Below are 26,476 nucleotides of genomic sequence, written 5' to 3' on the forward strand. Positions count from 1 at the left end.
TCATGGCAATCTTCTCTGGGTATTCTGGACAATGAAAATGTTTCTTGCCATGTAATTAAATTATCCACTTTAGAAAGAAAAAGATGTGGTTTTGTTCCCATTACAAAAACAAACAAACAAGGACTGATATTTATTACAGGCCAAGGCTACTCAACAAGTGTTTTCTGGAACTCTAATAAATTGCTGAAGAAAGTTTACAGCTGAGCCCTAAAGATGGTTTAGTTTTCCAAGTGGCTGGGATGTATTTATTTCCCATTTTCTTAACCCACAACATGGTGAACAGCTTAACGTGCTCTTTCCAGGGTTCAGACGGTGTCAACTCAAACCCATGCTCTTCACCCCGAAACAGTTAACCGCTTTTTAATTAAAACCATGCCAATTACTCATTTTCAAGTTTCGCATTTATTTTTCCCCATTTGCACAGCCTGCTATTTGGTTTTGGTTCCACTTCATTAAAACAGCTTCCCCCCCCCAAAAAAAAAAAAAAAAAAAAACAAACACAAACCTAAAAACCGCAGCCACACACCCAAACAGAACAACGTAAGTATCCGACAAGGCTCCTTTCAACCAAACAGCGTTTTGAGTATCAAGGGCGCATCTGTGAAGCAAGGGGCTGTGCAGGTTAATGATGGTTTTTGCTTTGGTGGAAGATGCTTTGTGGCATCTGGAGAAAGCCTTGTCTTTTGAGCAGTGGGCAAAAAGAAGAGGCGGGCTTGATTATTAGAAAGAAAACAACGATGCAGGAAACCCTGAGGACATCAGTCTTAAGGTCGCAGAAGGAGAGGGAGGACCATCAGTGCGGGCACCCACATGCTGTGGGGTCTCCATCACGTTGTGTTTCCCATGCAATGAGTAGTGTAACAGCTCAGAAGCCAGGCCCAGGGGCTCTCATCCTCCAACGATTTAAACACACTCCTCGCTTTAAGCACGTTATTTGTGCATGAAGATGGGTGTGGACAGATGTCCCTGTGGGAGCAAGGCACTTAAATACAAGTTGGTTGTTAAGCACATGCTGAAGTATTTGGCTGGATTAGCAGACTGGTATTGAAATGTTTGCTTTTTGAGAGAGCCCCCCCAAACATTAGAAAGTTGATTTTTTTTTTTTTTCAGTTCATTACTGGGCCTGCCAATGACATCATTCGTTTGCAAGATGAGAAAAAGTGTTTAAATGAGATTAAAAAAAAAAATTAAACAAGACACAATTTTAATGACCACTTACAAAGGAGATTTATGGACGTGCATAAAGCCGCTTTCCATGGGAGAGGGACTAAGCTTTTAACAGTTACCTTCCTTTGGATTTTTTTTTTTCCCTCTTGCAATATAATACCCACAAATATTTGTGAGTTGCGACTGTGCTCCAAAGGGTTAGTCCTCTTCCAGAAAGGGGGGCGGAGGGAGAAAAGACGAAAACAGTGGTGCCAATTTGTCTGCCCAGACTCTGATTATGGGAGGGTTTTGTTGTTTTTTTTTTCTTTCCTGCAGGGGAGAGAAGCTGGTGGGACGCTTTCTCTCTCTGGGGTTAGGGATATCTGATATCCAGCCCAAGAGCAGTCCAGCAGACTGAACTTTCATCTCCAGCAGTGAGGGATTTAAAAAAAAAAACAACCAAAACCCAAACCAAAACCAAAAAAAAAAAACCAGACCCACAACCAAACCTTGTGGATAAACTTCTTTATAAGCTAAATTTACAGGAGATCTTGGGAGGTTCTGCTGGGGACATGAGGGCCATTTGAACGTCTGATTGTAAAGAGCGGAGGTCTTTATAGTGTGTATGGGGAAGGGGGGAGACAGGGGAGATCACTTGGAGAAAGGGAGGTGGTTTCAATACATCTATTTATTTATTTGCGTGCCCTGGGCCCTGCCCTCCTCCCGCCCAGCCTGCTATCCAGTGACCCTCGGTGCTGATTAAAGTTCCCAGGTGACCTCTGAGTGCTTTTGTTACGCTGCCTGGTAATAAAACCCCGGTTAAATGGCTGGCTTATCCAAACCCATGGCTCCTTACACAGCCAGCTCTGGAGCCAGCTCAAGTCCCAGCCCTTGGGAACATGCGTCTTAGCCGTAATTCAGCTTGGGTAGCTCTGTCTAGCTGGCTGGTGGGGGGGTTCTGGTGGCCATCTCAGTGCCCCAGGTAGCCACGGTAGGTGCGCAGGCAACCTGAAAGGGCCACAGCCTTGTTTCTTACTAGGCAGAGTCCTGGCTCCCGAGGCAGGTAACCTCACTGAAGTCCTTGAAGGCGATGGAGCAGGCTTAGTGTGACGAAGACAAGCGCCATTCCCCTGCAGGACCTTGCCTTGTCACCCCCTGCCCACACGGCTCCCGGCCGCTGGAGCAAAGCCATGGCGGGGGGATGTCTGTGCTGGTACTGCTGCAGTTTCCTGGTGGAATGCCCATCTGAAGTTGTCTTGCGAGGCCACAGTGTGTGTCACCTTGCTCTCTCCACCTCAGACGTGGTGCTGATCCTTGGGATCATCCCAGAGCAGTGCTGACACGCACCTCCTGCGGAGGCATTGCCGACCGCCACATGGGCACCCCCAGCAAGAGCAAAGCCAGGGAAGTGAAGAGCTGGACTCCAGTTCAGACCCACAGACCATCCAGGCTGGAGATGAGGACATTCCCTAACTCATAGTCCCTCTTCCACTTGGTGAAATGCTTCTAGAAAAAGAAGATAGGAAAGGAGTTCTTGCCATTGCCAGCTGGTGAACATGCTTGTCATCTCTGCTGAAAGCTAGGTGGCAACTGCTGGAACTCCGTCTTGAAATCTAAAAACTAGGACTTGTACAGACAAACTGATAAACGAATTTCCACTCTCCCAGCCCCCTCCTCCACTCGCGCTTTATAAATGACAAGGCAAGGGAAGGGCTCCAGCCCTAACTGGGGCGGGGGGAGGGCTGGGCAAGGCAGATTTGAAAAGGTAGGAGCCCGGCTAGTGAAAACTCTAAGCCAGGTGCTGCACAGACAGCCCAGCTACCCCTATGCTGCAAATCACACCTCTGAGACTTGGGGGTGCTCCCATGGTCCATCCAGATGGGACTTTACAGAAATACCCTTCAGGAGGAGATTCCTCTGGCTGCACATGGCCCAGAGCTCCCTCCCCAGCCTTTAGCTGAGCATGCCATCAAACCTGCTGCACGGTACCAGTTTGATGGTTCTGTTGCTGTGAGTTGGCTTTATCTCTGCCTTGAGTAACAATCCATCCTTCCTCACCCCCACCCACACACGGCCAGAGGAGATGGCAAACAGAAAACCCCTTAGCTGGTAGCCTGGGGCCACCTCCCTTATTACAACTGGCACCCAGAAACAAAAAGAAGTAAGTGTGTGGCCTTGCCCCACCATCCACGTGGGGCTGGAGCTCCATGCGTTGTGCATGTGTGCAAGTGCTCTCCTGCCTCAGGTTCTAAATCTCGTACAGTGTCAGTGCTGCGATATTCCTAAATAAGTTCCTGAAGCCTAGTATTTATCACCCCCATGAGCCAGTAACAAGTCACCTTGCTCCAACTGGAGATGTGATAGCACTTCCAGGAATGATTGTGTGTGATTTGAACTCCGCCCCTGGTTCAAAATATTATGCAGAGGAATAATAAATCTCAGTTTTAAATTGCTGCCCCATTTAAGCTTTGATTAGACTCTGATGGTCTGTTCACCCTGGAGCTGCTGGTATTAATCTGCATGCTAAACCCTAATTATAAACTGCTCATGGCATTTCCAGATGATATCAAGATGTTTGGGATTAAAAGAAACCCTGATTGAGTTTACAGCTTGAAATGACTGTAGACTACCTGATCCCCACAGATCTAATAATGCACCTCTATGTGGCGAAGAAAGAAAAGAGGGAGATTTGGCCCAAGTGTGTCACAGGAGTTTGTGGGGGAGAGGTCTGGCTCCAGACCTGAATGTGTGCATACATACCCACTCACACGCAGACGTAAGGTGATACACCTATAGGCACTCACACCTTCCTGCAGGCAATCTCTGTCTCAGCGTGGTTCTCATCCAGCCCTGGGTGGAGCAAGTGCAAAGAGGCAAGAGACCAGACACTGCAGTGAACCAGCATGACAAGGTGATGGGAGGAAAACTTGCCAGGGCAAAAGAGTTCTGATTTGGCTCCCCCAGCACCCAGGCATCACCAACAGAATGCAGCAGTGGGGATATCTGGGGATATCTGCTGGAATATCAGATAGCCATCAGCAGAGAAATGCTTCTCATCAGCTTGCCCCTAAGGGAGCTGTAGCTGATGGTTTGGGGTGCAGAGGGGTGAAGGTCTGTCTCAGAGCGCTCTCTCTTCAAAGCAGCTGCCCCTATGGGCCTAGGAGAGGAGTAAGCATCATTTGTGCCCTCCTGTCCTCTGAATTAGCTATCTAAACTGCTCACCCCCCAACAAGGTCCTCAGGAGAGCATGCTGTGCTGGAGGGCACCCAGCATGTCTTAGAATAGCTGAGCACCTTGCACGGTTAAGGCCAAGAAGCACAGAGCAGTAATAAATTGTGTGTGCGTTTGGGGTAGGTTTCCTAGAGGCACAAGCCTGCGCAATGGTGCTGGCTGTTAACTCCTCCTTCCCCTGCTGCACTCCTGCAATATTATTTTTAAACTGCTAGGATGAAACAAATTCGGCAGATCAAAAAGGGGCTCTAAGACATTACATGCCGACAAGTTTCCTGAAAATAAGGTAGGGAAGAGAGACCCAAACTACTTTCCCTCACTGAGCAAAATGCATCACCTGAGTGCCATGATATTATTAGACAGCTGAGAATACACACCTGTGTGTCACAGCCTCCACAGGTTCTTCTGCCTGTTTTTTGGTTAGGTTTGGGTTTTTTTTTTAGTCGGGTAAAAAGGAAGATATTTAGGGCACCTGAAGCAAGTAGGTGGTCTGTACTGGGAAAGGCATGTGATGTGGTGGTCAGTGCAGAAGAGCTGAATGTGGGAGCTGAGCAGGTGAAGGCTCAGCTTACTCAGTGTTTGGTGCCTTCCCACATCCCACCAATGCCAGCTACAAGGAGTGTGAGCTGCTCTGGGGATGTTATTACTGCCCAGCTGCTCATCTGCTCTGAGTATTTCTTGTTGGCTGCAAGACCCTTTGGGAGGGTTGTCAGCTCCTGTTTGCTGTACCTGAAAACTGTCACCAAGACTGCAGTGCTAGGAAGCCCCTGTTCAGACAGATGTGAAGGTGAGGGGAATGTTTCTGAGGGCTTATAGCATGCTTGGGTAGGCCATATATTGGAACTGGGGACCACAGGAGCTGCCAGTGCTGGGTTTCATGGGAAATTTCTGGAACTGGAGCAAATACTCTGGTTACAGACTTTCTCACTGACCCTGCAGATTGAGCTGGTAATTTTCCATGAGAAAAGAAAGCAGAAGCGAATGTGCTGGTCATCCGCAGAGGTGAGGATCTTTGGGTTTCTCCTTCTTCATGTGCAACTAGGGGAGGGAGAAGGGGAGAGTTTGTGGTTTCTGCCTCACCTTCCCTGGGCATCAGATATGGTCACAGCAGAGGAGATGGGTTTTGAGGCAGGGCTCGAGCTGGTCAGTCTCACTGATGTCCTCCAAAACGATAACTGCTTCTGGCAGCAGGAAGGGCCAGACTGGGGTCTGTCTGCACTGTGAGGCTTGGCCTGTCACCTGCGGCTTTACCCAGCAGATTTTTGGCTGTTTCAGGACCTTTGGGGGTTTCTCCTCTCCTCACCGGCAGCAGAGGCTCGGAGGTCCCTGCCTTGTGGGAGGCAATCATCCGCTGGACAGCCTGGGAAGGTGGGGGAATGTGGCTGTAAGCAGCTGAGAGACAGGCACACGTTGGAGAGGGAAGGTGGGATGGGAGGATGGTGAGGAACAGGAGCTGCCTGTTCAGCCTGACACCAGGCTGGTGGTGAGGTGGGAAACAGATGCCTAGCTAACTGCTTGATGGCCTGTGGGACGTTGAAATGGCACATGCCTTTGCTGTCCTGGGCCATCTGTGGCCTGGGAGTCCTTACCAGCCTCAGGGTCAGGAGGACTGGGGTATCCTATCACCTCTGCTTTGGGTTTGATGCCAAGGACAAGCTGCCTTTGCATCAGTTTCCCCATCTGAAACAGGAGGTAACGTGCTGAGATCTTTGGATTACAGCAGGCCATGGTGTGGCTCATTCCCGTCCTGTGGCTATTTATTCTGCAGAAACTCCTGGAGGCCGTAGACTGTGTGTGGGCTGGCTATTGGATGCTTGCACGGAAAGAAGCTGATGCATCTGAGATGGGTGGCAAATGTCCCATCCTCTTCTGCCTTCGCTGCTGGAGGGGGAGAAGATGAACACTAGAAGGCAATACCCTTGAGCATTCAGGTAAGGGATAATACCTGCCTGTACTCTAAGCTGAAGTTTTAGAAAACTGAATCAAGTTAAAGGAAACAGCTAATGAAGGAATGCTTCATGCTTGTCCTGTAGAGGGTCCTACTTCTGTTTTAGTGGCAGGCTGAGACCCACAGCTATATATGGCCCTGGGACCCCTTGGCTTGCTCACCCAGGAGCTCAGAGAGCATGTCCTTCATCCCTTCCCTCTCTTAATCTTTCTGATTCTTTCTTTCCTGTTTGTCTTTCATGGGCCACTTGGCCCATCACTTTCTTCTCATGTGACTTATTTCCTGCAGGTGACAAGATCCCTTCACCCATCCCCTCAAGCTTGTGCAGATCCCCAGTACAATAGGACACCCTGCTACAAAGAGCACATACAACTACTTACTCCTGATGGGACTTTTCCCCTGGCGCTATCTCTACTTCAGAGTGTCATGGATGTTGCACTAATTCTGCCCTCTGGCACAGGGCCACATCGCTTTGAAAGACTAGCTTTGCCCTGAAGGATGGTCTATGGAGAGAGGTGCTTCATTAGCCATGGTGGAAGCATGGTCACCATCCCTCTCAGAGCCCAGGAGGTTCCTACCATGCTCATTCCCATACTGCAAGAGCATCTTGGCATAGGGTGTGTCTGGTCATAGCAAGTTGAAAGAAAAGCCACAGCCCCATGGTGTTTTCTGCAGTCTTGGAGGCCTCCTGCTCTTCCCAGCCTTCTTTCTTTTGGGACAGACAGAGCTGGAAGAGTTTCCCTTGGGTTCATCTTGTCCCTCAGCAAAGTCCTCCCACCCAGTCACAGAAATCCAGCTGCGTTGCAGGAGGCACCTGGGAAAGGAAGTGTTTAGGCTACTTCCAGAATGTGACTCTGGCATCCCGTGTTGCTATTTGGCTTGTGGGTGCTTATGCATGGGGGGCACCCGTGGCTCGCTTCAGGGTAAAGCCACAGTAGACAGTCTTAGAGCTGGGCCCCCTTGTTGCCTTGCAGGTGAGACTCTCCCTTTGAGGCGGACGCACACGTGTTGATATGGCCACCAACAGCACCGACATGCTTTCACTCACCATCTTTCCAGGGCATCTGCTGCTATTGGGCTGCATTCCCAAACCCCAGGGCTGGGAGGGAGGGATGTCTGAAGGATGCCCTTAGACATGGGGAATCTAAGGAGAAATGCTTCTTACCAGGGGTATCAGTGAGGATATTGGTTAAGGTGGCATGGAGAACTCCTGTTGTTTCTGCAGCTTCTGCTGCCACTCCCACTGAAGAGGTTGCCTGGAGCTAAGAGCAGACCCTACCGCCAGTAGAGAGGGATGTTTATGGCTGGGACTCTGCAGCACCCACTCAGAAAAGCCAGGTCCAACATCTATTTGAAGGAGAACATGCAGAATGAGGGTAAAACCCAACTCACCAAGAACGAAGGCAGCCAAGTACCTGGGAAAGGCACAGAAAAGGATGTTTAATGCACTGGGCAGCTCACAGGGCTGTGTTCCCACCCACCCTGCTGTGCCTAAACCTGGAGACCCTGGGCGCCGGGTACAAGCTGCGGGCACACAGAAGCCAGCCAGATACAGCCGCATGAAGACAGCTCCTTCCCCATCCAACATGTGGGCATGTACCACAGGACATTGCACAGAAACGCTCCCTCACATGCTGAAGAAGGGCTACGCCAGCGCGTACACGGATGCACACGTGGTGTTTCGGGTGTATATACACCCACGTATCTCTACACACACATGCAACCTTGTCCTGGTGCTTTTTCTGGCTTTTCTAGCCTGTGGCCACCAGCTTTGCTTGCCCCCAGGCCAGCGACAGCAGAGCCCCGCAGCCCTGCCATGCTCTTTTGGGTCTTTTGAGACTACGAAGGGTAAACTGGGACCCGGGGAGGGGGGGGCCTGAAAGCAAACTAATGATGAAAATGTCTCCTCCATGCCTGTGCCTTAATTAAATGCATGGAGAGGCTCGGGGAAGCACATCTGTTTTCAATCTGGAGCCCTTTGATGGCATCAAATGTTCTTTCCCCAGATCAGGGGGGATGGAAATTCTGGGCTGGCTGTGGCAGCTTGGAGCCCAGGCTCCAGCCACCGGGAAGCAGCGGCCATTCCTGGCCCGCAGGACCCTGCCCCTGGCCACCAGCCCTGCTGCCGCCAGGATGCGGGGGTACCCCCTGCACCCCCACCTGCCTTCGGCCGGGGGGGCCGGCCGTGCCGGGCCGAGCTGCTGGAACCTCTTGGCTGGCCTGAGGAGCTCTGGGTGCCTGCTCCTCCTGCCTTTTCTCATTGCTGTTTCTCTTTCTGGCCCTCCCTCCCCTGCCCCTTTCTCTTCTCTCTTGCTCTCCTTTCGGCCGGTCTTCTCAGTTCTCTGTTGCGCTTCTTCTTCCTCTTTTCACTATTTTTCTTCTTCCTTTCCTCTCCCGTTCACGCTCTCTTTTCCATTTCCCTTTGTCGCTTTTTCATCTGCATTTCTCATTTCGCTATTTCTCTCCTCCCGCTCCTCTCCCCTGCCCCCGGTGCGCTCCCCCGGGCCGCCCCCGCCCCCCCTCCAGGTGCAGCTCCGGGTGACGAAAGGGGGGGACCCTCCCCACCCCCCCTTCGCACCCCTCTCACCCCCTAACCGGGGGCTCCCCTCGGCGGAGTTAATGAGCGCGGCGGGGCCGGCGCTGCCCACCCCGGTCCCGGGGGGGCGCGTAGCGGCAGGGGGGGCCGCGCCGGTGCCACGTCCCGGCGGGGCCCCGCGGGCCGCCCTCCCCCGGGTGCCCGGCGCGGCCGGAGCCGCCCCCGCCGTTTGAAGTGCGGGCGGAGGGGAGGGGAGAGCGGCGGAGGGAGGGAGCCGCCGGCAGCGGGGGCGGAGGGACGGGGCGCACCCGCCCCAGCGGCCCCACAGCCACCCTGCGCCTCCCGGCCGGCGGCAGCTCCCCGCGCCGCCGCCCCGGCGCCCCGAGCCGGCCGCCGCCTCCTCCTCTCCCCTCCGGCATGTTTTAAGCCCGGCTCTGCCCGTTCCCCTTCGGGCTTCCCCTCCCGCCGCCGTCGGGTCCCGTCCCGTTCCCCCCCCCCTGCGGTCCTTGCGCATCCCCCCCTCGAAGGGCCGGCGGCTGGGGGGGAGCGGGGGCGGTGGGCGCCCGGGGGGGGCGAGGGCAGAAAAGCCCCGCTCGACACCATGGCGTCCAGCTATGCCCACGCCATGGAGAGGCAGGCCCTGCTGCCCGCCCGCCTCGACGGCCCCGCCGGCCTGGACAATTTACAAGCCAAGAAGAACTTCTCCGTGAGTCACCTGCTGGACCTGGAGGAGGCGGGTGACATGGTGGCCGCCCAGGCGGACGAGGGAGGCGGAGAGCCCGGTCGGAGCTTGTTGGAGTCCCCCGGCTTGACCAGCGGCAGCGACACCCCGCAGCAGGACAGTAAGTGCGCCCCCACCCCCACCCCACCCCCCCTTCCATCCCTCCCGGGGGCGAGGAGCCGCTGCCGTGCGCCGCGCTGCTGGGGCAGGGGGGCTCCCGCGGGGCAGCCACCGGAGGAGCCGCCGGCCAGGCAGCCTGCGGCCCCTCTGCCCTTGGCGGGGCCGGCGCCCGGCGGCGTGCGAAAAGGCTTGTTTGCTCCCCACACACACCCCAAAAGCGCATCCCGGGAAAGGGGGAGCGACGAGCTGCCTTTGGCCGTCGTGCCGCACCCGTCGGGTCCCGCTCTGCCTGCCCTCGGGGGGCGCGGGGAACAGTGTCGCGGGCCGGGGCGGGCAGGATCGGGCCCGCGGGCTAAGCCCCCTCTTCCATCGCCTGCCGGGGTTGGGGGGGGGGGGGGGGGGGCTGAGCACGGGGCTTGGTTGAACGAGGCGCGGCGCGGCTGAGGCGCCCTGCGGCCGCCCGTCCCTCCGGCCCGTCGGGGCTGGGACCGGTGCCGTGGTTTGCGGGACACCGGGAAGCTGCTCGGGGGTCTGGATGGGGACGGGACGATTGTCCGACGACCCGCCCCGGGGCATCGTTTTCGCAAACAGCCCGAGGGTGCGTACGCGGCTCCAAAGTTGAGCCGCCGAGTGCCGATACGGAGCTTCCCCGAGCCGCGGTTCTCCCGGTGCGGGCCAGATCCTGGCCCGGCGGGCAGGGCAGGGCGCGGAGCAGCCTCTGGCCTGCCCGTCCCAATGGGTCCTCGCTGCGGAACGCCAGTAGCCGACAAACAGCAGCCCCGCGACTGCGGGGATGGGCGCCGGCACGTTGCGCGGCATTTTCTGAGCGCCGGTTGCGCTTTTCCAACAGCAGCGCTGTCAGACAGGGCGAACCGCGGCGGAGCGGGCTGAGGCGGGTGTGCAAGGGCCAGCAGACCCCCCCGTACGTTCCCTCTGCTTTCTGGTGGTTGTTTTTTATTAAAAGATAGCCCCGGCCGCAGGGGCTGCCCGCGATTTTCGTTGTGGCCGCCCCCGCTGTGTCTCCCGTGGGGTGGGCAGGGGCCGCGGGTGCGGACACGGGCCCGCTTCCGAGGGACCCCCTCCCCTCAATCCCGGCCCGGGGGGGTGCCCTGCGGCTGCCGGCGAAAAGAAAAACGAAACGCGAACGAAAACTGCAAATGCGGTTTTCGTTCGCTTTTCTTTTCCTTTTCGCCGCTTCCAACCCCCTTTTTACTTTTTTTTTTCTTCTTTTTTTTTTTTTTTCCCCTTCCCCTCGCATCCGACGTGGCTTGCTCGGTATCCCGAAGGAAACCGGTCTGGGAGATGCGGGGAAGGCTTCCAAAAAGGAGCCGCTTCTTGCACCACCGCCCGTGGGATCCCCGAGCATCCTCCCGGCAAAACGCTTTCGCCCGGCGGGGAGGGACCGTCCCGGACGGCTTCGTTGCGGCCGGGCCGGGGCGAGCGCCGCTCCCGCAGCGCTTCGGAACATTTCCCCTTCCAGAACCTGGAAAAATGCAATTTCTGCCTTGAAAAGTGTATATTTTAGCGGGGAAGGCAGTGATTGCAGCTCCCCCCGATTCAGCTCCGTGTGCCGCAGTGCTGCGACTGGAGAGTCCCCGAGAATAATAACCAAGAAGTTATCCAGAGAACTTTTTGTTGTTGTTGTCCTTTTTTCTTTTCTTTCTACCTACCTCCCCAGTTTCGTTTATTGTCTCTTACATGGAGCCCATTTACTCCTGATGTTGCCCCTTGCCAGCTGCCCAGCTCTCTGGAGCTAGCTTGGTCAGCCTGGAAAAGAGGAGCTGTGTTTCCCCGATAGCCACCCTGCTCTCTGAGCATGAAAAGGACCACAACTCCCAGTCGGAGGGTGTGTTTCCCAGCCAGCATTGCCAAGCGGGGGCCAGGCTACAGCTTCAGATAATTTAGAGGTTCTCTGCATGCTGTAGAAGTTTTAATGCCGTTGCAGTGAATTAGTTCTAAAAGTATTCTAAAGTAAGCACACACACACACAAAAAAAGCCCCAATAAACAAACCAAAAACCCCAAACAAAACAAACGAGGATAATTTCTCCTTGGTATGTTGGGCAGAGCTGTCATCTGTGCTTTCTGGTTGTTTCACTGATGCTTTTAGCAGATCCCATGAGTCTCTGTGCCTCAGTTTCCCCACCTATTGTATGTGTTTTGTGAAGTGTTTTGTAGTCCATGCAGGAAGAGGACTGTGCTGGAGCTAGGCAGTGCAACAGAGGTAGGAGCTTTTCTCGGTGAAAAATGAGAGCTGGTTCAGTGAAAACGCTAACACAGAGCTCTGTTATTCTCCACGTTACTAAGGGAGAGAAGGTAAAAGCTGTTTGGAGAAATCGTGGAATATGTCAAGAATACTGAAAATGTTTCTCCACCCAGGAGGAAAGTCAGCTAGTCTGTCACTGATTTCTGTCCCAAACTAAGCGAAAAGCCAAATTATTGGCGCTGGTTTTGTAATTCAAAATTAAGGGGAAAAGTTTTGACGCAGAAATTACAAAAGGTTTTATTTGGAAGTTTGAGATTGAAGGAACTATTTCACCACTAGTTCATTTGAAAGAGGTTCAGGAGAAAATGTTTCTCTTATTAAAAAGAAAAAAACCAACATCCCTGGGAGTATCTGTGATTATAATATTTACAGGGGAAACTGTCAGCATATTTCAGTGGTGCTGTGAAGCTGTCACTCTCACTGACTTTAGTTCAACTTGTAGCTCGGAAAAACAATATCCTAAATGCTGATACAATTCACAGCAAACCTCCCTGCCTCTGCCGCTTCGCCAGGAAGGCTTAGCAGTCAGAGTTCCTCTTCATTGCAAAACCACCTGTTAAGATACAATCAACTCTTGCTTTGGTAGGAGGGCTTTCGCTAACTCAGATTAAAACTGGGATGAAAATGCGGGTCCCAGCTCAGCAGAGGGGACCCCCTGAGCATCCCACCAAAGGCAGTCTGCCTCTGTTGCTCCTGTGCCCTTTGGGGGTGGCAGAAACCTGTGGTGGCCTGTGGGGTTCCCAGAGCTTGTGGCTCTGAGCAGGGTTAATTCTCCAAATCCAGAGCTGGTAAGGTATTAGCTTTTTTCTTTCTTTCCCTTTTTTTTTTTTTTTTGGTTTTTGTTTTTTGTTAAGATAGCATTTTTGTCTTCTGCTTTTCTTGTTTGGTTTGTTTGCGCCTCACTGTTAATGGCTCATAAATTGATGCAGAGAAAGCATGAGCAGCAAGAGAAAAATTGTTATGCTGAGATTTCTTTTGTTGAGGAATGACCCCGCTTTGGTCCAGTACCTGCATAAGTTCTGCGAGTTGGAGTTACTACTGTCCTTAAATTTCTCTTCAGTCTAAAAGCAATGGCAGTTTGGGGGTTGTGCTTCTCTCCCAGGCTGGCAGATTGCACCGAGCTGTCAGGGCTGGTTCGTGGTTAAAGCTGGGGCACAGGCTGTCTGCAGCCCCCACAAATTCTTCTGCCTCGGCGGGCGTTGCGACCCCTCAGCAATGCTGCTCCTTCCCAAGGAAGCAGGAACCCTGCCGGGGCGGCCGGGCGAAGGTGAGTTTCTTTGCTCAGGCTGGGTCAAGCAGAGCATCTGTGCCTGGCTTCAGCCCCCTCTTCTCAGGCAGCGGGTTGAGAGCACCAGGAAGGGCTTTTTGAGCTGGCAAGTTGGTGATGGATCTTGTTGCCGCAGGATTTTGCAAAGAGCAGAAATAGAAACGACTGCAGGAAAGGACAAGTCAAATTCAGGGAGGACTGAGGATGGCTCTTCACTGCGGCGGTGGCAGCGTCCGACTCGGGGAGCCGGGACTTGGAGAGATGAGCTGGGGCAGAGGTAGCTCCATTGCTGCCTGGGCTTCTACCCTCTGGTTCTGCCCTTGCTGGCAGTCCGAGACAGGATCCTGAGCTGAAGGACCTTTGGTCTGCTCTCACATGGCTGTTCTTTATGCTTAATTGCCTCTTTTTAATCAGCGTGAGGTTGCTGCAGGAGTGAAAGGGTGTATGTAAATATTGAATTATTCCTCTTTTTGCTGATCCTGAGGTTGTCTGTGGTGTTGTGCCTCCCCACCCTTCACACACACCAAAAAAAAAAGCCTTAAAAAGAGGTGGAAAAGCTCTGCCGCGGCTTGGAAATGCAAAAAGTGATTTTGGTGGGCTGCTGAGTTGGGTGGAGGGTGAATGTGAGAGGAAGCCCAGGGACAGCTGGAAGGTTTTCTTTGCAAATCTCTGCTTCATCTTGAAGTACTAAGTGGCTCCTTTGTTAGTAAAACACAGCGCTTTATTCCCAGAAGATGCTGAGACTGGGGATGTACAAAGAATAGCAAGAGGGGGGAAAAAATGCAGGGTAAATTGATTAAATCTAGCAGCTATTTTCTTTCTTTCAATTTCTGCATAGCTGATGGACAAAGGGAGAGGCTGCAGGAAGCAGCTGGCTGCTGATGTCCACAGGTTACACAGAGGTGAGCCGGCAGCGCCGAGCATCCTTACAAGGTGCTACCCAGAAAGACTTTCCAGAAGCAATTCTCCTCTTTCAACACCTGATGTGGAAAAAGTGAGGGTCAGATCAGTATTATTTTTAAGGCACTTGTTGTTTGTGTTATCTGTGTGAAAAATACAACAGCTTGCTTTTTCTTGCAGGAGTAATCTTTACGTGTGTTGGTTGTACTGCGTGTATCCTAGAGGCTTCTTGCAGGAAAGAGTGATCAGTGTTCACTTGAGTAAAGGCTGAGTAACAACTAACACAGAGCAGTCAGAAGTTTAATTTCTTTCCATTTATCTTCCTTGGGCGTATCTATTTAGTTTCACTCTCAGGCTGGCTGGTGCATGGTTATTCCAGCAAGTAGCTCAGTGTTGGATATTTTCCGTGCATCCCTGTATCCTACAGTTTGAAGTGGAAAAACATGTTGTGTTTTTCACGTGAATCTCTAGAGCTGCTGAATGTAGGCAAAAGATGGAAACGTGACTCTGTCAAAAACCTGGTGTTTAAAAAAAAAAAAAGAAAAAGGCACCAAAAAGCCAACAAGAAATGGACAATGTACTGTTATTAACAAAGAAAAAAATAGCCATGTGAATTTGGAGGAGGGAGCTGACTCAGTTTGCGAGTGCTGGCCATGTTGCCCTCATTTTGACGGGCAAAACTAGACTTTTATTTGTTTGTGAATTTCACTTTTTTGATCGTAATCAGTTTTGCTTCCTGGTTCTCATGGTCTCGTAATTTGCTGATGGTATTTGTGTTTTCAATCCATCCACACAAAGCTTCCAACTTTTTAATTTGAAAAAGATTTTTCTGAAGGTTTTTACTCCCCATCCCCCTTAATGTAATGAAAACGTTTCCATGAAAATTAGATTTTGAAATATCTCGTAAAACTTAAAGGTTTGGTCTAAACTGCTAGAACACTTTTAATGAACATCAGCTTTCTGTCATCTGCACCGAGTTTCCACTACCAGCCAGTCTATTTTCCATCTTTTTGATGATGTATAAAGCAGTGATCGCATGGGAAAATATTATCTCAGGGTTAATTTGTGCAATCCTTACTCACAAGACTCACGGCATGCAATTCAACGGAGGGTTTAAAGACTTGACCAGCAGCCTTGAGTCATGCAAAATCTTTTTTTTTTTTTCAGGCTGGTGGAGTATTTGTGCATGGGCATGAAACAGTTCTGCTGCCTGTATTCAGGGGCACTATCCTTTTGCTTTTCAGCAAAGGTGCGACGTGCATCAAAATACGTGATGTTAGGAAGCCTGCAAAGAAAGAGCAGGAGCATGGGCAGAGTTTAAGCAGGAGGGGCTGGGAGAGTTGCGTGTTTGACAAGGCAGACACAGAATTACAGGACCATAATTCCTTTGAGGATATATTCTTTTTTTTTTTTTTTTTTACCTTGGTAACCAAGTTTGCCTCCATGGTTTTTGACATCACCAGAACGGCTTGATTGGGATTACAGGTGTTTATTCCTGGTTGCAAGTTGTTTATGATATATTTAATCGTTTTTGAAACCCATATTAAGTAGCCCTGAGGGAGCTGTGTTCCTGCTGGGCCTCTCTTGCATAATGAAGTACATCACGAGTATTTACCAAGTGTCACAATATTCCAGACTTGGGCCTCTGTTTCTGGGGAGGATGAATCACTGCATTGCTGGTTCCCCACCCTACTCGGCTTTCCTAAAGGAGGCTTGGATTTCGGGGCGGATTATGGAGATGTGAAGTGAGAATCACCACCGCCTGGTCGGAGGAGCTGTTGTCCAGGGCTGGATCTGACTTTGTTTTGAACTGTCCTTTCCGCTTTCCGTGCAGGGCGCAGAATGGTTTCAACTTGTGCCCGGGTGGCGGAGCGCGGAGCGTAGGTTTTTTAGACTGGTTCCCCCAAGAAGAATCTGCTGTGTCGTCACTGCACATGAGAAATAATCTTCTGACCCCAGTGGCTACTCTGGTGGGAGAGCAGACGGCTCAAAGGGGTGTGAAATCCCTGCAGGTTTTACGGAGGTGTGGAGAAGGATGCTAGCAGTGCCTTTCTGAGGGAGAGATGCGGCACGAAATCAGCCTCGTACGAGCCACTGGAGAATCTCTGTGGAGACTCTGCCCTATAGGCTGTGTCAGTAGAAGCTCACAGATGTGTGGATGTGAGTGCCACCAGCCCTATGGTAGGGACTTGTCCTTTGTCACCCTGTGTTGTGACTGCAGCGCTCTTGCAGTCAGGGTCCAAAGGTCCTCCAGGGCAATCCTGCGGTTCTTACTCCTAGATTTTCTGGCCTGACTCATGTTTGTCATTCCTGCGTTGATCTGTACATGTGTGGTATGTACCTCACCTGCCAGTTCCTTTCCTTTTTCTGCTGGAGCCCACTGGTCTCTGCCACGTAGCCTTAGATGACACTGTGAGGCAGGGATGGGAGCTCAGCAGAGATGCACTGCGTGTCTGCTGGGGCTATGGTGGCATAATTCTGAGCAAAGTTACTTTCGAATGAGATCTAACAGCTGGAGGATGCTGTTGGGAAGGGAGCAGTGGTGCTGAAGCTGAGGGTTGAGGGCCACCTCCTGCAATGGAAAGCCTGGCATCTGCAAGGATGAGGCTGGGAAGAGAGGCCTGATGAGCAAGCCAGTGAGCATCTATTTCAGCTTACATAGCTTTCTGGCCTCCTCTCTCACCTCCAGAGGCCGAGAAAAGGTTATGCCAGTGTTTAAAGCACTGTCTCAGACAGTCTGGATGTGCCGTGCCCATATGAAGTGAACATTTGCCTTGGGGTGGCAGCCTGGGACGTCCTGGTGCCTTGTGTTCCTGGAAGGGAAGGTTAGAAGAGAGGTGAGGGGAGCCAGCTGTGCTTTTAACAAGTCACTACATCCTATGACAGCATCCAGTTCATATTCCACCCAAATTTTCCCCCATTTCTGGCTAAAGAAAGTTTCCTACAGGAGAAACTCCAGCCAGTCAGCAAGACTGCTGGGCAGGGCAAACATCCAAAGAGCCGCTCAGTATCTGGCTGGGACCCTCTCCACGTCTTGATGAGCTGCTAAGGCAGCAAAACTGCTTTTGCACCGAGTACTGGAATTCATCAGGAGCCTGGGGACATTGCTTCCTGCTCTGAGCCCACCAGTGGATGAACTTCTCCTGTGGCTTCCTTGACCAAAGGAGAAGCAGAGTTATCCGTGGCCCTATGCATCTGGGGCAGGACAGAACTGCCAGCAGCAGCTGCTCAGTGGGCAGGCTTGGAGGAGAATGGCATCCAGCTCTGAAGGGGACGAGCAGTCCCAGGGGCACTGGGAACAAAGCGGAGTGCCTGGAGGTGATGGAGCAGGGTGGGTGGTAGCAGAAGGCAGCATCTGAGTAGCTTCCAGCCCTCTCTTGTAGCCAGTGTAGGTGCTGGACCAGCCAAGGCTGGGTGGGTTGTGAACCCATCAGAACCCTTAGCAGCCTGCTGTTTGCACTGTTGTGTTGGTGGCCACCGCAGGACCGATGGGTGAGTTGAGCTGACACGCAGCCGGTGTGCCAGCAAAGCCACGAAGACCTGCTCGGTGCTTCTGGAAATTATCTTCCCTTTTGGAAGCTTTGCTAATACGACCCACGTTTGGAACAAAAAAATAAATAATAAATAATAATAAAAAAATCACGCTTGCAGCTTTCAAAGAGCCGTCACTTCTCCGCGTCAGCTCAGCAGAGTCAGGGCTCTGCGGGGATGGATTGGACTTTAATAGGGAAAAGCGCCTGAGCCGTAACAGTGAAAAGAGAGTGTTAATGCTCTGGGCCTGGTGCTGCAGAAAGGGCTGCCCTTGCCGGTGGCTCTGCAGGCAGCTCCTGTCCCCGTGAAGTCTGGGCTGGTTTCCCATAAAGCTTTACAGAGCTCTCTCCCCACCCCGTGGCTTGGAATGCTGGTAACACTTCATACCAGTTATCCTTCTGCATCCTGCGCAGCATCTCATTTCCCCCTGGATGGAAGGTACAGAACAGAGGTTTGGGAATCCAGCACCAAGTTCCTGCTTGGGATGGATGACTCCCATGCTGACAGTGCTGGAGAAAGCTGGTGACAAGTCTGTGTCTCTTTCCTGAGCATATTTGCTCCCATTTGGCACAGGGAAGCCTGTCTCTAGACACGAGCTGGTAGCACAGCTTGTCTAATCTTGAGTGGCTGAGGTTGTCAGAGCAAATGTATTGGTGATTTCGCAGAGAGAGAGAGGGAGAGAGAGAGGAAAAAGCTTTCAAGACCGGTCCAGAGCCAAGCTGTGCATCCTGCTGCCCTCACTCTGTGTGCTGACGGGAGTCTGTACCTCTCCATGGATCAGGGATGTGTGAGCCAAGGTGGTGGTGGAAACACAGGTCTGGATTTTATGTGCAGAGGTGAGGCAGCCTGCTGGGGGGGACGTTTGTCTGTTCCATGTGTTCCCCAGGCAGTGCAGGTTGCTCTGCTTGGCGGTACGGCCGGGCAGGGTTTGTGGGCAGCGGCGTTTGCTGGTGCTGGGAGCAGCCTGCCCCAAACAGGTGTGCACCCGAAATCTAAACTGAAATAGTAGGGCTTTTATTCCTCCAAACATCAGTGAGGTGGCTCAGTAAGATGACCAGCCTGTCTTTTATTGTTCCAAAACGCCTTTGTGCCTTGGCCACAGAGTCTTGAGGTCGTTTGGTTTTTTTTCCTGCACACTTGCTGCCATAACTTGACCAAGTTCACCTCGCCGTGCCTCAGTTTTCCGACCTGTGTAACTCGCTTCAATCCTGGCCCCTCATTAGGGGCTTTGAAACCTGCTGGATGTGTGTTGTGTAAGAGCTTGGCTTGAACAGCGGTGAGGGAAGATTTTTCCGCCCCCAGCAAACTGCTATTTCTTCTGCCTCTCTCTCTGGAATCGACCACCTCCCGTGTTAATTAACTGATTAGCATTGAGGAGATCCCCTTCCATGAACCAGAGCAACTTCCAGCAAGTTTGTTCCTGCAGGAAAGCCACCTTCTCAGGTGCACCTGAGTGCACCCCCTGCCCTTGGGGCAAGTTTTGTTTGCTGCATGAACCCTTCCATGGGGTGAAACAGTTTTTGGTGGCAGAGTTTTGCATGTGGACTTGGATCTCTTGAACGTCTTGAGATGGCTTGAGCTCTTCACAAACCCAAAGGATGGAAAAAGCAGCAGGTGCTGGTCAGCTGGAAGGTCCCTGGAGTGTTTGGTGACAGGCAGTGAAATTCCCAGTGGCTGGTTGGGACAGTCGTGCTCTTTTTCTTGGCTATAGCCTAGTCTTGAAGGTTTGGCCAAAAGGATCTTTACTTACAGTTTGTTTCATTTGGACAACTGCTGATACGGCTCATGGAAACTAGGGGAACTGCTCAGGAATAAGTGCTTGCAACACATTGCTTGTTTGTGATTTTTCATTGTTTCTCCTTTAAAAAAATATAATAAAATCAGCTAATCAGTAAAAAGAAACAATCACCTGTGATTTAGAAGAGAGATCTCTCATTGTAAATAATAAATTAGTGTCAGGAGACTAGGCAGACGGAATGGTTGATGAATATCCTGCAGGCTGAAAGTTGTTTATCAAGCCTGTTTGAAGACTTATGACTAACAAGCTCATTTACAGAGTTTGGAGTCTGTTCATGAACCGTTCTCCAGCTGGGAGGATGTGGGAATCATCAGAAAATGTATTCACAAGTTACTCGATCATTTAAAAAAACGATCAAACAAACAAAGACTGGTTTTTGGAAGGGAACTGTAAATTCCTCCTCCCCCCCACTGGGTTTTCTGAGGCATTCCCGTTAGGAAAACGAGGGGCCCAGAGAAGAATGAAGAACCCCACGTCGCTTGCTAATGACCTATTTTGGTGCGAACCCTTCCTCTGAATGCCCTGCCACCGGCCAAGCCCTCCAGCTGTGGGAGAGCGGGTCCCCCACGGGACGTGCTGTGCGAGGTCTGGTCACGGGCATCCGATGAGACGGATCCGTCTTGTCTCCACCAGTGATTCCCAGTGGGGAGATTGGGCTTGCTGAGGGAAGTGGCTGCTCTTGCTCCTCTGATGAGCTGACAGAGCAGATCTCCTCCACGTCACAGCCCAGTGCGTTTCTGCATGGTGCCTTGTACAGGAGGGTGGCACAGGAGCCAACCTGCTGGCTGTAAAGGGGGATGGATGTGGTGTAAGGAGCCTACGCTGGAGCGCTGTGGCTCCGTGCCCTTGCCAATCTGCTCGCCTGGTCGTGAACCAGTTTCTCCTGCTCAATGCAAAACACCGCATCTTTATGGGGAGAGACAGATGTTTTTTACCCCCAGCATCTCCTGTAGTTCTGCCTTGTTTGTGGAGCATCCTCTCATTGTGCTCAGCCTTGGAGAGGGCTCCAGGTGGGCTCCATTTGGCAAACTGCATGTCGAGTGAGATGTGAACCAGGTCAGAAAAAGTCCCAAGAAGAAAAGCAGCAAGGAGAGCTTTAGTTTAGCTAAACTAAGAGAGCATCCAGTTTAGGAGGAAAGAAGAGGTGCTTAAACTGAAGAAGAGGAGAGCATAAATTGATCTCCAAGCCCACCTACTTCTGTTGCAGCAAGGGAGATGTAAGTGGGGCAGTAGGGAAATGTGTTGTGTGGATAGGGAAACCCTGGAAGAGGTGGTGTGAGGATGCTGTGGAGACCCCAAGCACAGATCTGATGGAACACACACATGTGAAGGAATAAATGGTGTAGAGCTCGTCCTGTCTTGGGAAGGGAGTCCGTCCCCCAAGTTTCAGTGGCTGCATGGCTTCAGTGGGAACGTGCCTGTGTGCTTAACTCTGCGTTCCATCTGTCCTGGCCAGCACAATGGTGCTGCCTCCAATTTTCCCCTGCTTTCGAAGCAGGTTGTTGTGCTATATTCAGCTGGGGTGCCTGTGGAGCAGGAGGGACCCATCCAGCTGAGGGAAGGCGTGGATGGGGAAGGGGCACGGTCACTGGAGGTGTCCCGCTGATGGGAAACCAGGCAGCAGGTTTTCTAGATGTGCCTTTTGGCTTGGTCATTGTGGGCTGGAGGTAGGTGGTGTGATGGAACAGACAAACTGGTGTGTGATTAGCAAGAAAACCGCCCTGGGCAGCTGCCCTTCACCAGCCTGGGCAGGTTCGTGTCTGCCTTTGCGAGTGCTGTGTGCTCCTCTGGCCAGAGGTAGTCCACGTCTGGAGGAGCTTACAGTGAGCATGTGAAGCAGGCACCTTGTTCTCAGAGGGTCGAAGCACTCTGTGCAGAGCTGGGTGCTGAATCCTGGTTTTCTCACCGGTGGTGCCAGGCTCTCTATTCCCTGGCCCCAATCGCTGCACCCACGGTGCTGCTCTCCAGGCATCCTCAGAAGGGCTTTGCTCTCAGCTGTGCTTCCCCAGTCCTCAACTGGGAGCATTTTTGCTCGTGTGACTTATCGCTGCCCTTCTCTGGCCAGGCAGTGCTGAGAGTCCTTCCAGACATTTGCAATGATGGATTTGAATCCCCATTTCCATGACGCTCTAGAAAGAGGTCTCCCCCCCACCATCACCTCTTTAATCCATCAGAGAAAGGTAAAATGAGAGCCAGTGGCTGGGAGCAAGAGCCAGGCATGCATTCAAAGGAGGTAAAAACCATGCATTTTTTAACTGTGAGATGCTATGTAATCTCTAGAAATAACTCTGGAGGAGAGCATTGGCTTCTCCATCCATGAATGTTTGGAAGCCCTTTTGAAAGAGCTGCTTTTGTCAGCTGTGAGTTATTGGTCTCACTGGCGGGGTAACTGGGTGAAATGCTGTGGCTAGGTCTTGCACAGAAACCGGCAAACTGATGAGCTGGGCTCTGGCTGTGGGATGGATGGACACGCTGCAGCATTCCTCCGCCATTCGATGTCAGGAATATTCCTGCCAGGAAATTGGATCACAGGACCAGATGGAGAATGCAGATCCACTCGGTGCGAGTCTGTTTACAGGTTTGAACGAAAACATAGTGAGAAACACAAAAGAAAAGCAATGTCCTCATCTCTGATCATAACTCAGGCCCTTCTTATGTGAACCAGCTGCCATGCTCGTTTATAGGACAATCCCCTCTTCAAAATCCTGCTGTTAGGAACAGCAGAGATAGGAAAGCCTCTGCAGAGCTACAAAGGGTGAATGTCAGACACTGAAACAGCGCAACTTGCTCTTGTATTTTGGGAACTCTCGGGAGTTCACTGTGGCTCTGAAGAAAACAGGCTGTTGCATGAGATTTCTGGTATTTCTGGCCAGGTTGACAGTCCATGTGAACGGTGTCTTTTGCAGTCGCAACCCTTTTGGCTTTGAGTGAGATGAGGAAGACAGGGAGAGCTGCAAATCTGATCAGTGGTGGGGAGAGGGATAACCATGCTTGGCATCCTTGCAGGACAAAGGGGCTCCAAATCGGTAGGATGGGCTCCCTGGGAAGGTCAGAGGCGGCAGGGCTGGCACCAAGGGAGCAGAAGGGTTTGCAGGGCTGCGATGATCGGAGCCATCATTCACCGCCTGCATCCACCACTCTATTTTGCGCTCACTTGCCACCAGCCGGGGAGGAACCCACTGAACCAGGAGTTCCCAGAGGGCTGTGGAAAGGCTGCTCCCTGGGGAGCATTCATAGCACAGAACCCTCGTGGCTGGTCCTCTGCTGTGCCATCGAGTCTGCAGGGACGGGAGCCTTTCTCCACCCTGCCGGGCTGGGCATTTCCCAGCACCAATGCTCCGTGCTTGCGGCCATGTGCTCATGAATACGCTGTTGGCCAAGAAGGATGGAGGTGCGGAGGTTTCCAAATGAGCTTTGTTCCTAGAAGGGACATTAAGTAAAAAATGTGCCGAGAAACGGTTTGGCAGATGGTTTGGTATGGAGGAATTGCGCTTTCCTTCTGTATGATTAATAATGGGGATGGGGGGGAAAGATCAAAATAATCAAGTTCTTCTTAAAACTTTGTTCAGCTGAACCATGTTCAAAAACTCAGTCTGGGTGTGAAAAGTCAGAAGGTCTCTGAATTTATCCCAGATTGGCTCCAGGCAGGATTCAAGCTTCTGAAAAAAGCCTGGCGTCTCCATGAGCATGTTAAACCTTCCTCAGGCAGTGCTGTGGCCATGGCTCTGGGGCATTTGGTGTCACTGTGCAGTGCTTGGGTACGTCTCTCATCATACTTTGCAGCCAAGCCAGGGACTGGGGGAGTCCTGTCTGTGCTGCAGAGAGCATCCCTAGAGACCACCATCATCTTCGCCCAGGTTCTTCTTTGGAAAATGCATCTATCTGCTGCCACGGTCAGGAGGTGTGAGTCAGGAGGCACGCATGCGAGTAGGGTCCTAAACTGGCCATGATGTGGCTGGATTGTGCTGCAGGCTGTGCCCTGGCTGTTAATCCTGCTTTAGGGCAGCTTCTCCGTAAGGAGAAAAATTCTTGCATGCCCAGTGTGGAAGAGGGAAGCAGGTACCTCCTGGGGGGAATGCCCACCCTGAGCCAAGCCTACCCTCTGAGAGAGTTGGGAGGATGCTCAACCCACCAGGGTCAAGGATGTTGTCATTAGGTAACAGCAGAAGCTGCTTGGGAAGTTGTACTAGACTTCCCTTTAACAATGTTGACAGTCACAACGGGCGAAGAGGAGGGCACCTTCCTACCTGAAAATGTAGCCAGGCACTTCTGGGGTGGATCGCTTCTACACTGAGAAATGCAGATTCTGTTCAGCTGCAGCAGGCAGGAAATTTCTGTCAGTTCCAGCTGGAGGGGGGAAACCTCCTCCAAAATAAAGTAATTATGGAGAAAGCAGATGCTTTGAGTAAATACTTTTATTCTGTTTTTCATTTAAAAGCAGCATCTATGTTGGGGCGGATGGGTATGATTTTATAAGCCTCAAAAATGGAAAGAAAGCACTTTGACTTTTTTTTTTTTTCCCTTTTTTCCCTTCTCCCGAATTTGTTTGCTAAAACTTCTTTAGAGATCAGCTCCAAACAGGCTTATAAAGTAGAGAGCCGAAAGCCGTCAGTTGCTGCCAGCGGCCGTGCCCGGTTGTGTTGGCGAGGTGATGCTGTGGGAGGATTCCGGAGGCTGTGGGGAGGTGCTGGGGGGGCAGAACAGAGGGGCTTTGCTGTTATTCTGGTGCCATCTACTGGTCCGAGCCCACAGAAGGGTCTCTGGTAGCGGGAAGTTGGAGGGAGACACACAGGTGGACCATGTGGGGTGGTCGGGTCCTGCAGGAGCACGGGTGACTCGTCCTCCCTGGGCAGGGCACGGGTGCAGTGGGTGCTGCACTCCCCATCGCCTCGATCTCCGCTTTCTCCTAGTTTACTAGTTAAAAAGACTGGCACAGCCGTACCGAAACCTGGGTCTTGGGCTGCCCGGTCTGAGCCCTGCTCTCTTCCAGCTCTGGCCTCAGCGAAGAAGACGGGGGTTGCGATGCGAAGGGGGCAGCCGCTGGCAGTGATGCTCCTGCCGCTGTGCGCCTCCAGGTTGGGACAGCCATGGAGCAAGCGGGGCTGCGCTCTGCTGGCACATCCCTGCACTCGGTCAGAGCAGCGACGTGCTCTGGTCTGGGTTCTCGGGTACCCTGTGAGAGCCTGGGCTTGCCCAGCTGTTGGGCTCTTGCTGCTGGCATTAGTAATGCCTCTCCTTTTACTGAGCCACCAGGTTTTCAAGAAAATTGTAGGGGTTGAATTATCTTCACAGTTCCTGTTGAAATTGTGGTAAAAATTGGCCAGCGACTCAGAAACTGCCAGGAGGATCAGAGGTGAAGAGTGTGATGCGTTGTGAGTGATTTCTCCGGAAAGCCAGTTGAAACCAGCTGGGGAAGCTGGGCTGCCCTTTTGGAAGGCACTTCCAAGGGGTTTGGTGCCCAGAGCAGCACACCCAAGGATACAGTCTCCTCTCCGGGTGCCTGGCTCCTGCGGGAGGCTGGTGCGAGCTCTGTCCCACGGCTTCTCCGCCGTTGCTGCCTCTCTCCTGCCACACGTTGCACGTTGGCTTTGCTCTGCCGATGGCTGGGCCGGCCCGTGCGGCATGTCCCTGGGGAGAGGATGTCCTCTCTGTTGTGGCTGCTTCAAAGGGCCAAGGCCCGTCTTTGACTTGCTTCACTCCAACGTGGCACGCCATGCTCTGGGCAAGACACAGCCTGCCTTGAACTCAGCCGGCACAGGGAGCAAGGAGGAGGGAAAGCCCGGAGAGGGTAAGAAATCTTCAGTGGGGTTTTCCAACAAACTTTCCCACTATTTTTTTATTTTACAGTTGAAAGGCAAGACCCACAGCGGGAGACCTCATAGCTCGGGAGCAGTATCTCTGCCATGCAAATGTACTCTCTGCTCTAGCAAACACCGGAGGTATCACCCCTTTGGTTACTATCAGTAGTAATTTCTTAAAATGCTGCGTTCCAAGCCTTGACATTTCCCAGGCTCATTTTCACTAATGATTTGAGAGAAGTCAAAGCCCTTTCTGTGTGAAAACCGGAGGCATGGGGACTTATTGGATACAGGCTCTACCTGAAAACTGGAAAGGCTGATGCTCATGTACCAGGGGCTGCCAGGTGGGAGAGGGTACCCCAGAGCATCCTGGGCAGCTGCAGGAATTTTGGGGCAGCCTGGCTTGTTTCAGCCAGTGCTGGTAGAGCTACAAGGCAGGCATGTGGTTGGGGTGGATGTGGGCACTCATCTCTCTGGACATGGCTCTGGGTGAGTGCAGCAGCAGGTCTCCCAAGGCAGGTGCCAAGGATGGGACTCTTGACCTTGGCCACAGGCTTGGCAGGTAACCAGAAAGATACTGCCTGTGCCCAGGGGTAAGAACTTTAGTATTTTATTACCTCTGTGCCCTGGTGATAGATCCAATAAAACTGCCAGAGCAACTGCAAAACAAATGCCTGAGCAACAGTAGAGGCTTGTGGGAGAAACCTGTGTGTCGTACCACAGCCTGGGCTCCACGAGCAAGAGGACTTGGAAGTCATCTGTGCGTAAATGATAATCATCAGGAGTGCTTTTGCCTCCCCTGTTTGTGTAAGGGAAGATCAGAGTGCTGTTAGTCAGGATGACGTATAGTATTTGTTTTAGTAACTCATCCATCCTTCACTGGGGATGAATTCTCCAGCTTAAAAGGAGCTTTTCATTTCCATCCGCGGCAATCCTCCTTCTAATGCTGAGAACAGACTTGGTCAAAGTATTACTTGGGTTTACTTTATGTGAAGACTTGGGTTATTCTTCCTCTTGCTTTCGATGCAGTGAAGTGTCTCTATGCATCAGGGGCACTTAAACTATCTGCAGAGTAAGAGCTGGGAGCAGTCCCTGCGTCCGCTGTGAATTCGGCAGGGGCTTGTTCGGGAAGGAGCCTGCGGCAGCAGATGACATGTGGTTTGATATGCTGCTTCCCGTCAGATGTTGGGAAATAAACCATGATTCTGATACAGT

General features: G+C 52.1%; 1 protein-coding gene across 2 annotated transcripts in view; it reads left to right on the top strand.

Moving 5' to 3' along the window:
• Positions 1-9,132: 9,132 nt before the first annotated feature.
• The window catches only part of PRRX1 (paired related homeobox 1), a 38,904-nt gene continuing 21,560 nt past the window's right edge, over positions 9,133-26,476 (top strand). For both annotated transcript variants that reach the window (XM_040611358.1, XM_040611359.1), the window contains exon 1: positions 9,133-9,703. In XM_040611358.1, coding sequence (XP_040467292.1) covers positions 9,463-9,703 — 241 coding nt within the window. In that variant the 5' untranslated portion in view covers positions 9,133-9,462. The remainder of the gene's footprint in view (positions 9,704-26,476) is intronic.

This window comes from Falco naumanni, chromosome 11, assembly GCF_017639655.2.
Source record: "Falco naumanni isolate bFalNau1 chromosome 11, bFalNau1.pat, whole genome shotgun sequence".
Lineage (NCBI taxonomy): Eukaryota > Metazoa > Chordata > Aves > Falconiformes > Falconidae > Falco > Falco naumanni.